Consider the following 16,643-nt stretch of genomic DNA (forward strand, 5'->3'; position numbering starts at 1 on the left):
CTTATGATTAAATATATAGGATTGCTTTATTTATACATAAACTCCATTATTATATACAGTTTACATATCATTTTGTATTATTGCACAGTCAAGAAACCTCGGAGAAACGGAAAGCTTAACACGTCTATTATTATCTCGCCTCATCCTCAGAAAGAATTATTCGAAAGGTCGTCAAGAATGAAAACGCCGTCGAAACATACTGTAAAATAATGACAAATATCTTCAGAAAGCAGAAATAAAATATGTAAATGTTACATGTATATGTGCATAAAATGCATGAATATTTCTCAGGGAAAAACTTCATTCGAAAGCATTTAGATAATATATCAGAAAAACATGAAAATCTTTGTTTTTCATTTTGATAATTCTTTGGCGTTAAATATATATAATTTTAGTCATATTATATATACTTTTAATCGTAATTTAATATTTTTTTATATTACAATGCAAATACAGAAATATAATTATTAAGTTTACATTTATGAGGTTTATCCATACACTCGCATGCAATTATGTGAGATAATTTACAAGGTAGAACGAAGCACTTAATTGATGAATAGCGCGCGTTCGATGTGATTTCTTACGGAGGTGTAATGTTGGAAACTTAAAGCCGCCAATAAACCAGGAACAGTTATAATTACGGGCCGCTGACATCGCAGTAAAGTGTACAGCATGATCCTCTGCGAATGAATCCCATGCTCATACCACAAGGAGTCGTACGCGGCATCGCCGATATCGGAACTCTAAAATATTTTCATAAGTCCGTGATTGTATGCGACAAGATCGATCTTACTCGTTGATCTTATTCATGTCGCAATACACACTATGCTCATCAAATAATCAGCCGGCCAAGCGCACAGAAGCACCTTCGTCAATGACGAAATACATACGACGAAGAACTTTACTTTCACGGACAGTGGTAGTCGCTATTTGAAAGAAAAATGGAAAGAAATGTCGAGACGGAGTATTCACCTAGATATTCTTGAATTTAAAAAATTGGTAAAAATTGTGTTTGTAAAAATAGGAAAATTAATAAGAATTTTTGAAATCGGATTAAATTCGAGAATTAAGTTTGACACGTGCGACATAAATATGCGTCCAAAATTATTATCGTACTACTTAAGACTCGGCCATCTCTATAATCTATATATTGATTGCATAACGTAAGAGGCGAGAAAATGACATGTAGCAAATTTTTTGCAATGTAAAGCTTCATTTTTAAGTTTTCCCTGAAAGACAATAATTTCGTAATCATGAAACCTGTAAAATATGCGGAATATTTAAATGCCTGTCCATACACGAAGAAAAGGATTTTTTTGAATCCATTATATGTGTGTGATTGACCGTTTTTTCAGAAATTATTTTGCGTTTCTACGTGTCACACCGGACAGACATCTTATGTTTGCCACATATTTTGTAGATTTCAGAATTACGAAACTATTATATTTCTCAGAGAAAATTATAAAATAAAGCCATATATTGCAAAAAATTTACTGTATATTATTTTTTACCTCTGACATCATACAACCAACATGACTACTGAGATAGCCGAGCCTTAACAATATTAATGAGTGAATGTATGTTTGTTTGGCAACAAACAATGTATGTTTTGTCGTTTAAGAATATTATGTGTATACACACGCTGAGGATGGTAACACCGCCAAATACTAGCGCATAGGTACTAATACCGAGCGACGAGAGCACTACATGTGAAATAGATAAACTTATTTCTTGGGAGAACCTGCAACCATATATCGCAACACACTATGTGATTACGTGAAATTAATTCTGCGATTAAATTGCACGAGAGAACGACGAGAGAAAAAATCATCCTGTCGTAATCGCTAATTACCATCGCCCGTAGAAAATGTGCATTAAACATTCCCAGAAATCAAATTTTAATATTTATGTTATGACAAGTGTGATGACTACATAAATAAACGTTAAATTCAAGTCAGCCAAAGTCAGTAAAAATTCAGAAAAAATTTTTTCTTCTACACGATTAAATTAATGGCTCGTGACTTGCATGACTCGCATTTGTGTGCCGGCACATCGATACTAATTATCAACACATCGACATACCTTAGAAGCTCCTGATATTCCTTCACATATATTTGCCAGTCGGAGTATTTAGCGGCCCTGCGAAACTTGTTGGACAAAATTTCGAAGCGCGCTGACGTGAACCACAGTAGAAGAGCGAGGAAAACATTGGCGCTCACTTGACAATAAACTTGATACAACCCGAAAATATGATGGAAATACACGATTGCCCGCAACGGCTGCTGGTCGACGGTGAACGGATACTTTATCACAAGCGGATAGGAATCAGACCCGCGAAAGAGCGGCTCAACATATGAACTAAGCAACGATATAGTCATCATGCTCAACGTTGTCACATAAATGGATGCGCACTTGTTGATGTACCTTTGAAAAACATCCCTCTCGTCCGGTTTCGCTCGTTGATAATAATCCTCCATTTGTACGATCACGTTCTGCAAAACCACGCGTTTGATCTCAAGATTGTGCCGATCATTTTAATCGATCGGCTATTTAAACATCAATATGATCAATTGAAAACATTATCTCGGAGTTCTTTCCATTTTCTTTTTATATTGTTATCTCTTTTTTTGTACTTTTGCACTTTTTTTTATTATTATCGAATGTATACTAAGATAATGTCTTCCCATTTAATTAAATCAATAATTATATAGAAACAAGTAAATGGATTATTCTCAATGTTATATTCTCAATATCGTCAATTTCAGATATCGCTATGCCGTCCTTGAGATCCTAAAAGATCGCAACAATTCGGCGAAATTGTAATAATTCATTTTTAATAATTGAAACAATAACACATCCAGAAACATATATAGATTGGCAGATGTTTCACAGTCTCTTACTTGCAAACGGTCATGCTGTAGAATGAAAAGCGAGATTTGCAACGGCACTTCGAACATGATACCCAGCGCGCAGGTTGACTGCATGAACATAAGCACGTTCTCGACACGATAAACAATCGTGTAACCTAATTCGAGGACCAACAGTATCGCGTGAAAACCGGAAACCAGACGAAACAATCTGTCGCTGAGGATCTGAAGCTTCGTCGCATTCGGAGGCATCGGCCAACAACAGGCGAATTTCAGATCCAACCTCAGGAACGCGATGATCTTCTCCAAAGTCAGACTCTTCATATCGGCCGAGCTCGCTTCTCCCGTGGCGGGTAATCGCACGTTCCTAATTCTTCCGGAACCCTTCCGGAAACTGGAAGTATCGCGGTGCCTCTTTCGCAACGCTCTCGCAATTCCGCGGAGAAGCTCGTTCGTAATAAGCGAGGAAAACCCGAGAGGTCTCGCAAGGAAATCATCCCGTTTTTAGTGCACCTCCTCACGCTCACCAACGACGTAAAGTCTCGTGTATTACGCGGCGTTTAGAAACGATTGTTATTCACCCTCATTTTCCTATCTCTCTCGTGTGTGCGCTCGGGAACGCGCAAATTAATAAGTTATAACGGCGAGAATTACATGCACGATTGTGCGCCGCTGCAATGTTCTACAGTGGCTCTTTCCTCTCTTCCTTCCTTTCTTCTTGGGATTATTGTGGCAAAACTACGTTACTTCGAAACGATATTGGACTCCGATAATTGAAGGTAGAAACGCACGGGCACGCGATGGTAAGTGTTTTATTAAATGTAACAAGTTACGCTCGATGTTTCGATCGTCTGTATTTGTTTTAGTCACAGAGGAAGGACACATTCGACACCGCGGAAAGTAGAGTGAGTATCACAGGAGACTACCTGAGGAGTTTACGAATTGTCTCGATTTTGTTTATCCGGCAATCATTAATGTTACTTTCACATTTTCGTGAACTCTGGCTTTTCATTTTATTTAAACACGCATTTGTTTCGACTAATAATTAATTGCTTACGAAACCGTACTCTGAATGTCAATTTCTCTTAAATTTTCGCTGTACGCAGTATTGCGAATGCGTTATAGTGATCGTTCAATATCGTTCGCAGCGCCAGAAAATACGAAAATCCCCCACAGAGAACCTAGAAATACGAATGTGCGTTATTGCGAAAATAACGCGCTCGACAAGACGTGTACTTTACCTTCCTGCAAAAGTTGACGGAGATCGCAGGTATAATACAGGTTGCTTTAATCGAAACTAATTTCTGACACCTTTGCAAAATCATATAAACATCTTGACGTACCCTTGGCATCCACGGAATGTCGTAGATTTTCCAAGAAATTTCATAAGCCTGTAACAAGAATTCAAATAAAAAAAAAAGAAAAATCTTTTTGTCGGAAGTAAAAATATATCTGTTTAATCAGTATGATTGTTGCCAAAGATAACTGGAGAATTAACCGTATCAGTCACCATCTCTGATGTCCAGCAAACGATGTAGAGCCTTAGAAAGGATATAAAGATGGTACAAAATAACTCAATGGATTCCCATAAAGGTATGTCCTGCAAAGGTATGTCCTATACACAAGATAACAGCGAAGATAATAATTTCTGGTAAACGCGAATGTTCTCATTAGTATGTCTCTTTGTAAGCACTAACTGTCGACACTCAGCGAAGTTGAACGAACGCAATCGTAATTGAAGAATTTAACGAAGACATTAGGTTGACAATCGTTTAGATGCAGATGAAATGCAGAAGAAATGCAGAAGATACAAGTTGAAATAATTAAAATCGAATTCAAATAGATCGAAACAATTAAAGAGATTAAGAAAGTAGCATACGCGTTACCCCGTTACTTCTTTATTTTTCTTTAATATTATTACTCGCGTTAGATGCAATTCATACTCACGTATATAATCAGCATACCAGAGGTTATCATGATCATGTAATTAACTATCAATGATTTGAGGATCAAAAAGCCAGCAACCCTGCTGATTTCTTGGGCGTAACTAAATCGAAATATCACGGAATAACATATCGATGTGCGCGATAACGTGGGCTTTGCCCACTGATTACCAATTGTACACAGAAAAAAATATTGTTGTATCAATAAGACTGGTCGACAGCACCGTAATTGGAGTAAATTTTCTGGATAGCAATATCATTGAAACTAATACTTAAACAGACTTTCGAGTTCGTAACCGTGACCTTCATAAATTTGGAAACAATTTCTAACTCGGAAGCCAATTTAAATATTTTCTCACATCGCGAGAGCAAGCCTGAAATATTAGGTTATTGAAACTAATACTTGAGTTTTTGAAAAAAAATGTATGATGTATGTATTAGTTTTAACAATATTGTTATTAAATTGAAATTATTTACTCCGATTACAGCGCCGTTGACTAATTTTTATACAATATTTTTTTCTATAATTTTGAAAATTAAGAAAAATCCAGCTTTTTCCCATTTTTCCACGGATTTGTTCAGTTTCTTATCTTCTTTACAGAAAAAAAAAAATGTGACAGGTTTTAATCGAACACACGTGAATTTTTCCAAACAACTGATCAATCCTTGGAACAGAAACCGATGAAGTCCGCGGAAAATTTGAAAAAAAATCTGGTTTTTTCCGGACCTTCGAAACTATATTTTTTCTATATATCATGATAATAACAACATTTTCAAAGAGACATCTCGTCAAGTAATTAACGTCAAGTAAATAACGTACTCGACTACACTCTGGTGCGCCTCGATGGCGGCTCGCAGCTTAGCGATAGTGAACACAGAACGCATTTGCCTGCCCACCAGGTTGAATTTGAAAGTGGCGTTCAACAGTATGATGATTATTATCATGTCGAGATGTACCATTGAGGCAGCTTGCAACAAGGCAAAAATGTTCAGCATATAAACCAATAACCGAGCCCATATTTCCGACATGGGCGACAGGTACATAGTGAGTGGAAAGCGTCTTCTCTGAGATAATATGAACGACAATATGAACATTGATGTGCCGATAAAATACGATATCATCATGCAGGTGTAAACCACACGCCCGTAGGAGATGTATTTTCGTCTCGTGATCTCCTTCGGCGAACTGCACTTGTCGTCGGGACACTTTAACTCGACTAACAATTTCTGCAACAACGCACTGGCTATTGTTTCACATCGCGTTGTATCGATCGACTAGACTCGATAAATGAGGAACAAGATTGTAAAATGGCATTGTAAGATTGGACGTGAACTGAGAAATGAAAAATAACGATTGCAAATATTAACATTATACGAATAGAACGGTGAATATTCTCAATTGATACACAAATCATGGCCGTGATTGGAGGTAAAGAAGCAACATTCCAAAATTAATGTATCGCACACAAACGAGCTGATACTTAAATTAAACAAGACACTCACCCGAAATTGTTTCTGCCGCGACATGCAGTAAAAAATGCTGATAACTTCTTCCAAGGCGTATATCGCCTCAAACAAAGTCTTCGTCAATTTGCCAAAGTCGTTTCGATAATACGACACGCTGCATATGAACGCGGGTATCATGTTGAAATCATTTAACACGTAGACCGACAACAGTACTTTGTAAAAGATAGTCCGAAGTCTGCCGGCTCCGTTTTCCAACGGCCAAACGCCACTAATCGATTATTTGTAAGCCGACGATCTCTTTAGGTGGTATTCGACAGAAAAAAAAAGGAAGAAGTACTAAAGTAGCGACCGAGCGAAAAAGAAACAAAGGCTGCGTTCAGGAGGAGCACGCGTTGTCAGCGCTACCGTATTCGTTTTATTCTTGTTTTATATCTAATCAATGATAAAATTCGAGATAGAATAGAACGTAGTAGCGTTGATAGCGCGCTTTCCGAACTTGCCAGCCGGAAAGTGTACAAAACAATTCAAACGCGACGGGCAAACGAGTGGATGTTGCATCTCCGTGTCATGTCTCTAGATAAATCAGTCTCTGTCTGATGGTTTTCGTTCGATAATTCAAAGTAAAACGAGAAGAAGAGAGAAAAAGAAACGACACGATGATACGTGATACGTGCAGAACATTAATCAAACCGATTAGAGTACGTGAGAACAGCGTAATGTACAAGCTCTTCCCCGAATATTATTATTGTGTAACAGTTAATGCTTTATTTGTAATATATGAAATTATTGGATAAATAAATATAAAAACTGTTAAGCAACGATCCTTTCCTCGGTTTGAATCGGCGAGTGCTCGCGTCTTTCGCATTTGCGCTTTGCCATCCGTTATCGATCGCTCCGATGTGTATGAAATGTCAGCTGACGGTTTTCGCAGTAAATTCGGAGTTCGGAATATCGCGGTATCGATCGCGCGTGTTTGTATGAAATTCGACGAAGACTGTCCGCGTCACTGGATAAAGAATTAGGCAACGGGAATCGAGCAACGATTGTAGAGTGACCTGAAAACCCGCCAGTATTCCTGCGCGTGCGCACAGAATGCGTTCTCTCAAGGAAGTAGGAGAAAAAAGGATGGAACAACTTTGGCGAATTCAACTGTCTAAGTTAGAAATTCCTCATTTTCTCAATTATCTTCTCGATTACTCCGTTATCAATAACGGAATCCGTTGTTAATCGATATATTAAAAAAAATAATAATAAAAAAATATGAGTCATATATTATAATTTTAACTCACATCTATTTACCTGTCAACCTCGAACCAATTTAAATCGGATCTTCGCCGAGCTCTGCAAAATTGTTGCACATTTTATTTTTAGACTATGTACTTCCTTGAGGGAACACTTGGCGCGCGTACGTGGAGGAGGGCCGACCCGCCATCATTGAAATGTCGGTTGTATTTGCACTCGACAGAGTGTGACAGAGTGACATCGCCGGTGTGTAACGCCGGTATATTGTTGTGAACTTTTACGTTAGCTAAGAGAACGTTAGTTGTAAATAATAACATTCGTGGCTGTGATGTATATATATACCACTTGATGAATATAAGGGATATCCTGTAATTAACGTAAGATTTTTACAAGCAGACGAACAGTTTACTCTAACCAAGGATATAACCTAAATCGACATGTATCATACGTTTGTATGTTGGAGAGAGCACGATGATCTCTGCGTATTTTAAACACTACAGAGTTACATTTCGTACTTTATTTTACCATACAACATTTATTTCGTTAATAATATGAGTTATTTTTTAAATTATAGTCAAAGAATTAGTCGAGTTTCTTATCAACAAGATCTGAGTACAGGTGATTTATTTTTAAACACTAATCACTTCTGAATATTTTCGTGTCTTTAATGACATTGGTTGTGATTGCCTTGATTGAACTATTTTCTAAGAGCACCTTAGAAGCACCAGTTTTACTTTTATGTATTTGATCTTACTTTATATATATTCTTGAATTTATATTTTATATTATTATATGATTCTGACCCTTTTTATTTCAGTACAATTAATATGGCAAAGAACAAAGCTCAGGAGGCAAAAACTGCTAAAACTAGAGTCAAATCTGTGCATATAAATGCACCTAAGCCAAATAAAAATATGTTATCCACAAATGCTATAGTCACTGCTCTATGTATCGCCGTTGCTTCTTGGTTTGGATACAAAGGATACCTCGAAACAAGAGTCAATACTCCATTCAATGTAGAAAAGGTATATCTTTCTGTATATATATTTACAAATTACGTAACATATATATATATATATATAGATTGTTACAAATAATATATAGGTAATTATGATTATATAGGGCATGTAAAATTAAACATTGATCTCAAATCTTAAGAGACTACTAATAATTATTTTATTTGAAAATTGTAGCTAGTTACTGCATCTGGTTTGGCTTACCCAGACAGATATTGGGGCACGTACAGACCCGGTGTTTATTTCGGCTTAAAGACAAGAGATCCACATTCTTTGGTAACTGGTTTGATGTGGTACTTCCCGCGTCTTCTACTTCCCGATGGTAATGGATTGAGACACTGGTGTGAGCAGGGTGATGGACTGAACAGGTACTGTTAAATCAAAGTTTCCTTACTTCCCTGTTACTCAAACTCTTCCGAGGGAAGAGAAATCCTTTCAAAGATGCTTAATATGTATGTCTCGAACTTCCATCGTCCAAATTGTTTCTCGTCAGATACGCGTGGCTGGAACACGACGGTAGGACATTTGGCGTCCAAGAGATAGTGGACAATCACTCGACTATTAGAACAACGTTTGTGAAGAGACTCGGCGGGTATCACGGCGGCGATTGGACCGCGAGAATCGCGGTGTCGAACAAGCACGAGGGGGAAGAAGTGTCACTGCTGTTCTACACTGCCATCGAGGAAGACACGAAGGGCTGGATAAAGGCTAATCTAGGGGACGATAATCACCTCACGGGAATAGAGGGAAACACCCAAGGTTTGGGGTCTTTTGTCATCAATTTAAATGTGATCCACGGCACCGTGGAGGAGCATTCTTTTCTCGCGACGGCTGCCTCCGGCTTGAACGTGCTGAGGGAAAATGTTCTCTGCAACCTCCGGCTGGCGAGTCAGAAGGGGTCCGCGAAGAAACGCATAGTCTTGGCCGGCGAGCAGTTGCCTCTGTCGAACGACGGCAAGAAGATCGATCCGAATTTCATCGTCACCCAGGTGACGGGCAGGATCCCCTTCGAGATCGAAGTGAGCTACGAATCCGGCAGCTTCGGCACCAGAATACACAAGTTAACGGGCGAGAACTACGACGAGGCCCTCGAGAGGCAACGGCGGCTGTTCGCCGACAAGTTCGAGAGCGTCTTCAAGCTCAAGTCCAAGGGATACACAGAGAACGAGGTGACGTTCGCGAAGATGGCGTTCTCGAATCTGCTGGGCTCGGTGGGCTACTTCTACGGGGTGTCGCAGGTGCAGAGTGTACATAACAAGGGACCCGTGCCTTACTGGAAAGCGCCTTTATATACCGCCGTGCCCAGCAGGAGCTTCTTCCCGCGGGGTTTCCTCTGGGACGAGGGTTTCCACGGCTTGCTCATCTCCGTCTGGGACATGGAGATTGAGCTGGACATCGCGTGCCATTGGTTCGACCTGATGAACGTCGAAGGTTGGATACCCCGCGAGATGATCCTCGGCCAAGAGGCGCTCGCTAAAGTGCCCGAGGAGTTCGTCACGCAGATCAATACAAACGCGAATCCGCCGACGTTCTTCCTGACCTTAGACTTCATACTTCAGCACAAGGAGCACGAGCTGTCGGAGAAGCACTTCCAGGTGCTCGACAAGCTGTACCCGCGGCTCGAGGCCTGGTTCGCCTGGTTCAACACCACCCAGGTCGGCGATCTGCCCGGCACGTACAGGTGGCGAGGCAGAGATGCGTCCGCTACTCGCGAGCTGAACCCTAAAACGTTGACCTCCGGCTTGGACGACTACCCGAGGGCCTCGCATCCGAACGATGACGAGCGTCACGTCGACCTGCGTTGCTGGATCGCCTTCGCCGCTCGCGTCATGGCCAAGATCGCCGAAACGTTGAATTATCCCGGCAACAAGTACCGGGAAACGTCGCAGTACCTGTCCGACAACGAGCTGCTCAACAAGCTGCACTGGTCGCCGGACACGCGAGCCTACGCCGACTTCGGCTTGCACACCGACAAAGTGGCGCTGAGGAAACCCGCACCGGCCTCGCACACGCAGCGCACGCAACGCGCTCAACCGTCGGGGATGCTTCGCGTCGTGCTGGAGAATCCAACCCTGAGATTCGTCGACACGACCTTCGGCTACGTGTCGTTGTTCCCGTTCATCCTGCAAATCGTCGAGCCCGACTCGCCGCAACTCGCCAAGATACTGCGGGATCTGCGTGACCCTGACCTCCTGTGGACCAAGTACGGGCTGCGCTCGCTCGCCAAGACCTCGCCGCTCTACATGAAGTACAACACGGAGCACGACGCGCCCTACTGGCGCGGCCCCATCTGGGTAAACCTTAACTACCTGGCGGTGCGGGCCGCCTATCATTATTCCAACGTGGAGGGCCCGTACCGGGAGGACGCGAGAACGGTGTACGATGAGCTGCGCCGGAATCTGATACAGAATATAATGAATCAGTACAGGAGGAGCGGCTACCTCTGGGAGAATTACGACAACGATGTAGGGGCGGGCAAGGGCAGCCATCCTTTCAGCGGCTGGACTTCCTTGGTTGTGCTGCTTATGGCGGAGATATATTAGAAACTGTACCGTCGCGCCATCGCCATTGAAACGTTTCACGGAAAGCAGAATCAAAAGACACACTGCGTGTGTTCATTTAGAATTATATCACACGGTCCTTTTGTAGTTTGTAACATATGCGCTTTAGCATAGATACGCAAGGATAATGATTATGATTAGAGTTACTACACGTATTCTCTAACGAGGGATTCCTTTTTTTTTTTTTTCAGGGGAAAATATCCGCGAGATATGCGACGATGCAAGAAGACACATATGAAATATCACATTTGCGTTAGATGAAAATAATACAGGGTGTCTCGTGAAAATGAAATAGATTCTACCTCGGTGAAAAGGTGGTGGGAACTGTGGGAAAGAATTGCAGGAGAAAAACAAGATGATACCTACTTTTATTTTTCTTTCTTGTCGGGGACAGATTCCAAGACTTTCTTGTACACGATCAAAATATCGCATCGGTTGATCGGTGTAATTCCATACGCTGAAGATAATCAGTCCTTTTGCGTGACACAAGTATCCTAGATAAGCGTTCTAATGGTAATTAGCTGCACTGTTATAAGGATTTTCTATTATAATATTGCGATGGAAGTATCCTAATATTATATGTCGGAATTTGAATGACAAGGCGTTTTGGGCGAGACAAATTTTTTATTCTTTTGTACTGAGCGGATATACATTTGGTTTTTGCTATTGATACTACTACTACTTCTAATAAAGACATTACAAAACTTGAACAGATCGTACAACGGGAAAGTGCATATGCTGTATACAATTACCAAAGAAGATTACAATTACAAAAGAAAAAAAAGACAGCAAGAAAAGACGGCTGTGAGTCTCTAAAAACTTATATATTGTATATAATATTAAGCTATCTTTGAGGAAAAACAATGTTTTGTCATTTGTCACTATAGTATGGCCCGGAGATCACAATACTTATTTTTTGATTGCACACTTCTCTCTAATCTAGCCGACGTTTTTTAAATTGTTTTAATAGAATATATATTATGTATATATTATACATAATATATATATATGCAAGGATAATGATTATGATTAGAGTTACTACACGTATTCTCTAACGAGGGATTCCTTTTTTTTTTTTTTTCAGGGGAAAATATCCGCGAGATATGCGACGATGCAAGAAGACATATATGAAATATCACATTTGCGTTAGATGAAAATAATACAGGGTGTCTCGTGAAAATGAAATAGATTCTACCTCGGTGAAAAGGTGGTGGGAACTGTGGGAAAGAATTGCAGGAGAAAAACAAGATGATACCTACTTTTATTTTTCTTTCTTGTCGGGGACAGATTCCAAGACTTTCCCTTTATCCTTGCTTATATATATATTGTTGTATCCTCTGGATGAAAAATCTTAATTTCATTCCTATATTTAATAATATAAAACTTAATCAGGTAAGTTTCGGTTGTAATCACATACAGAAAACAATCAGTATGATATAAAATGCATCACCAAATTAATGGAAAACTCAAATATGTTATTCTTTTCCTATATTTTAAATAAATAAGTTTTCATATGCTTTGTTCAATGCATCTTAATACTCGAAATGTTCAAAACTTTCGGTGTACATTATATATTAATATTAATTAAACGAATTGAGATACTTTTTTGTGTATCATTATCTAAGAATAAAAGACCGTTCGAATTGCTATCTTAATTCGTATTTTAAAAAAGTATGTCTTGTTTATTGTTGTGTCATACTACATTTTTAATTGTTTTTGGGAAACTAATTAACCGATTGAACGTTAGTGAACTCTCGTATCTAAGCCGAAATGTGCAAGAGTATGCACGCAAAGCGCGTGAGAGACGTGCGAGAGTTCACGAGCGTTCACGACCGCGGCGAAAAGAACGCTTTTCTATTGTTAGGCACCGCCGAACGCGAGACACACAATGCGCACTGAGGTTGCGTGTATCAGCGGAAAAAAATGCTTTTTTTAGCTGACTGAGGGGTCACCAGTGTGGAGATTAGAAGGGATAGCCCGGGAAGAATCAAGGCATGTGCCCACTGAGTACTCGGCACAAAAAATAAGAAAGACTCTTTTATTGCGTAGAGAAACACTATAACGATACAACTCTAACGGCGGGCTAGTCTCCACTGTTTTACTGCCGTACAGCGACAAAAGACTAGCTCGCCGGCGGAGTGGTGGGGGGCGAGCTCGCATGCAAGCGAGACAAAGTATAGCCGCCACAGCATTATCGTAAAGTCGCAAGAAATTGATCAATCACAGTCGGGCTGCGTTCGAAAACTCTACGGGTAGAGTATTGATTAATTTAATTGATTTAATGAATCAATCGGAATAAAAAAGCAAAGATTTCTTTATTATGATTAATTAACTAAAACCTACACTTTTTATTTGGTGCTTTCTATTTGGTGACACAAACCGATATAATCGAACACAGCTAAAATGCTGTGTTCGACTGGGTCGTCGTTCTATGTCACTCCATGATCAGCAACATTTTTACAGTTGGCACCATTTATTTTTCTAGTAGTACTTCGGTAGGGACTTTTCAGATTTCGTTCGGAACACAGAAACGTGACGAAACGTGACAAAACATCTTGAGCCATGGAAGGTATTTGATATGTATTAACTGTTTTATTATTTTATTATTTGTTACAATTAATTATTGTATCGCATGCGATATAACAATTAATTTAATGACGTATTAATTTAATGACTATTCTTGTGGCTTTTACAGTCACTTAATATTGTTAAAATGTTAACATTTATATAATTTCACGACACAGCGAAGCAGAAACATTCGAAAATTTTGTACAATAGAAAGTTCTCAAGTCCTATGAAGAGAAAACGAAAAAATGCATATGATCCTGAAGAGGAAGCTAGGTATGTACTTGTGAGAATTAAATAATTGCATAACCACCCTGGTGAGTTTTTCGAGGTTATACAATGTATTTTATGCGCAGATTGGAAAGTAAAGTTTTTGGCGGTCCCAATTTTTTCATAAACGATTTGCTGAATAAGAAACCCGCGACGAAAGCAAAGCATGATGAATCTAGTGATGAACTTACTGATCATGGAAAACTGATGAATAATAAGAAAATCAACACAAACTGCGATGACGATTCTTCTGTGGTAAAGGATACCGAAGATGCGAGTCAAGAAGAAAAGCAAGCAGCTTGGAGGGACGATGATGATTATAATTATACGTAAGCATGAGAAGAACAAATATTACTTTTGTTACAAGAATTTATTCAATGATATAATCCTTTATAATATATATATTCTAAATAGATGTATTCTTTTATATATATTTTTTGACAGAGTAAATACAGCCCTAGATGCACAGAATCGCAGGTTAGCATGCGAGCAGCCAGAGAAGTCATATTCAACATACTTGAAGAATCACTACAAAATATTTGTCGGTACTCCAAAATGGGCTGAACTAAAGACAACTGATGAAACCAATGACGATTCAGATGTCACGAAGGTATTTGGGCAAATTCTTCAAATTTTCTCACAATTTCTCGTGAACTGAACTCTTAATTATCTTTTTCTGTTTCTATGTAGCATTGTCGATTTTTGGCTGAAAAATCGAAACCTCAACGCTTACCCAAGGATATGATCGACATCAAAGCGCTCAAATCTCTGAATAATAGCACTCGTGTAGAAGGTCATGTTATCACGAGCGTGGAATTCCATCCAACGATACAATTTGGTCTGATCGCTAGTACAAAAGGCATGTTTGCGATATATCAGGTATTTGGATTGTATAAATTTATTCCATGGATTGAAAGTGAAGATCAGATTAATTATTTATTCATTAATAATTATCTCTGACACATAAATTGCTGTTTTTTCAGGTCGATGGGCATACAAACCCTAACAAGTTCCACGTATGGTGGAAGTATGATGTTAGTTTCCCGATCAGCAAGGCAACCTTCTTGAAAAACGGAACAGAGGTTTTGTGTGGTTCCAAATATCATGATTATGGTTTTACTTACCATTTACCGACCGACCAGGCGGACTGCTTTCCTTTGCCACATGGAATTACGAATATGGAGGTTCATACGACCGTGATTATACTAGAAATAATAAATATTATAGATTAATTAAAATTACTCATGTTTGCAGTTATTCGAAGTATCTCCTAACGGTGACTTCATAGCGTTATGCGGAAGAAGGGGTGAAATTTTCTTACTGCACAGCCAAACGAAAGAGCTGATCTGGAGATTCAACATGAATTCGAAATGTCGAGCACTGGTATTCACACCGGATAATAAAAATCTCATCACATACGGTGGTAAGTACAGAGTTATCCAGTTTTAACTTAAAACACAACTTCTGATATAATATTTTGGAATATCCGTATTGAATTCTGTCTTATCATCGTGCAGACGGCGGCGAAATGTACATATGGGATCTCGGTGGTCGTAGATGCATCCATCGTGCCATTGACGACGGATGTTTATCCGGCACCGCACTCGCCATATCCTCGAACGGCCAGTATTTAGCAGCAGGTAGCGCGCAGGGTGTTGTGAATCTCTATGAGACGAAAACGGTGTTGCACAAGCAAAACCCTACACCCGTGAAATCTATGATGAACCTTGTTACCTGCATTACAAGCTTGAGATTTAACCCCACCTGCGAGATATTGGCTGCGGCATCGGACAAGAAGTACAACGCCTTCAAGATGATGCATCTACCCTCGTTAAGTGTATTCGCGAATTTCCCAGGATTTCAGACGAATATAGGTATGCCGCAGGCGATGGATTTTTCCCCCGGAAGCGGCTACCTCTCAATTTCGAACAAGACCGGTACTGCGTTGTTGTTCAGATTACGGCATTACGCTGGTTATTGATCGTGCAAGAATGTGTAAACGTCCAAGAAAATATAAATTGTGTAACCTTCACTTGATGTTTCTTTTTTATTAAACCGCATAGAGAAAGATTGTATATAAGTAGTTCTTCACAACTATATTTCATTAATATAATGAATAATATAATTAATACACATAATGTAGTATCATACACGTAAAACTGTGAGATACAAGGAAAATGTAACTACTGTATCGTGTGTACGTGACCAAGCAGAATGAAAATTCTAAGATTTCCACGCGCTCTGGGAACAAAATTATATTCCCGCGATTATATCTTAAGCGTCACTTTAGCTTACTATTGTTTTGTATTTTTAATGTGTAAAAATAATCCCCCTCTGCCTTACTTTCGTAAAGAACAAAATGCGATTATAATTTTGTTATGTCAAAACTTATTATACACCGAAGAAACCGTTTTAGAAATTAACCATATCAAGAATTTATAAATCTCGAATACATGTTAAATCTTCGATAGTTTTCAGATCATAGAGACGATACAATGTCGTGGAAGTGTTCACATCAAGTGTGTCGTATCATGTAAACTATAATCTGATTCGTTTAACAAAAATAAATCTTACTGTACAAAACGTGTGCAGCTAAATTGTTTACAAATTTTTGCACGTATATGACACACAAACCTTGCATACATTGCACATTCATACTATTCACGTTATATATATATATATAACGTGAATATATATATATATATATATATA

At 39.2% G+C, this 16,643-nt stretch overlaps 3 protein-coding genes across 6 annotated transcripts; 2 read left to right on the forward strand and 1 right to left on the reverse strand.

The window, feature by feature from the left end:
• Positions 1-545: 545 nt before the first annotated feature.
• On the reverse strand, positions 546-3,191 carry LOC106745735. Its single transcript, XM_014621604.1, has 5 exons — positions 2,901-3,191; positions 2,083-2,492; positions 1,600-1,741; positions 825-926; positions 546-743 (listed from the first exon to the last, which is right to left on the reverse strand). The coding sequence occupies exons 1-5, from the start codon at positions 3,189-3,191 to the stop codon at positions 546-548; spliced, it is 1,143 nt and encodes a 380-aa protein (XP_014477090.1).
• Positions 3,192-7,701: 4,510 nt separating this feature from the next.
• Positions 7,702-12,078, forward strand: LOC106745826 (mannosyl-oligosaccharide glucosidase GCS1). 4 transcript variants are annotated; one of them, XM_014621781.1, is made up of 5 exons: positions 7,702-7,896; positions 8,094-8,137; positions 8,337-8,544; positions 8,713-8,903; positions 9,029-12,078. In XM_014621781.1, the coding sequence occupies exons 3-5, from the start codon at positions 8,347-8,349 to the stop codon at positions 11,076-11,078; spliced, it is 2,439 nt and encodes an 812-aa protein (XP_014477267.1). In that variant the 5' UTR covers positions 7,702-7,896; positions 8,094-8,137; positions 8,337-8,346; the 3' UTR covers positions 11,079-12,078. The 4 variants fall into 4 exon arrangements, with proteins under 4 accessions (XP_014477267.1, XP_014477268.1, XP_014477270.1 ...); XM_014621783.1 differs by lacking the exon at positions 7,702-7,896 and adding an exon at positions 7,931-7,971; XM_014621782.1 differs by lacking the exon at positions 8,094-8,137.
• A 1,523-nt stretch (positions 12,079-13,601) lies between these two features.
• Positions 13,602-15,963, forward strand: LOC106745746 (U3 small nucleolar RNA-associated protein 18 homolog). Its single transcript, XM_014621629.1, has 8 exons — positions 13,602-13,665; positions 13,841-13,937; positions 14,018-14,260; positions 14,376-14,541; positions 14,622-14,810; positions 14,915-15,115; positions 15,186-15,354; positions 15,449-15,963. Exons 1-8 carry the CDS (start codon positions 13,659-13,661, stop codon positions 15,910-15,912), a joined length of 1,536 nt encoding a protein of 511 aa, XP_014477115.1. The 5' UTR covers positions 13,602-13,658; the 3' UTR covers positions 15,913-15,963.
• Positions 15,964-16,643: the final 680 nt, after the last annotated feature.

This window comes from Dinoponera quadriceps, unplaced genomic scaffold (genome assembly GCF_001313825.1).
Source record: "Dinoponera quadriceps isolate SergipeBrazil2010 unplaced genomic scaffold, ASM131382v1 scaffold1658, whole genome shotgun sequence".
NCBI classification, from domain to species: domain Eukaryota; kingdom Metazoa; phylum Arthropoda; class Insecta; order Hymenoptera; family Formicidae; genus Dinoponera; species Dinoponera quadriceps.

Excerpts from the sequence above, each read along its gene's own strand:
- LOC106745735 (XM_014621604.1), bottom strand. The coding sequence starts at position 3,191 with ATGAAGAGTCTGACTTTGGAGAAGATCATCGCGTTCCTGAGGTTGGAT. Across the intron at positions 2,493-2,900 it reads TACAGCATGACCGTTTGCAA|AACGTGATCGTACAAATGGA; the intron begins GTAAGAGACTGT and ends GTGGTTTTGCAG. Across the intron at positions 744-824 it reads CTGATTATTTGATGAGCATA|AGTTCCGATATCGGCGATGC; the intron begins GTGTGTATTGCG and ends AAAATATTTTAG.
- LOC106745826 (XM_014621781.1), top strand. The coding sequence starts at position 8,347 with ATGGCAAAGAACAAAGCTCAGGAGGCAAAAACTGCTAAAACTAGAGTC. Across the intron at positions 8,545-8,712 it reads CTCCATTCAATGTAGAAAAG|CTAGTTACTGCATCTGGTTT; the intron begins GTATATCTTTCT and ends TGAAAATTGTAG. Across the intron at positions 8,904-9,028 it reads CAGGGTGATGGACTGAACAG|ATACGCGTGGCTGGAACACG; the intron begins GTACTGTTAAAT and ends GTTTCTCGTCAG.
- LOC106745746 (XM_014621629.1), top strand. Across the intron at positions 14,261-14,375 it reads GATGATGATTATAATTATAC|AGTAAATACAGCCCTAGATG; the intron begins GTAAGCATGAGA and ends ATTTTTTGACAG. Across the intron at positions 14,542-14,621 it reads ACGATTCAGATGTCACGAAG|CATTGTCGATTTTTGGCTGA; the intron begins GTATTTGGGCAA and ends GTTTCTATGTAG.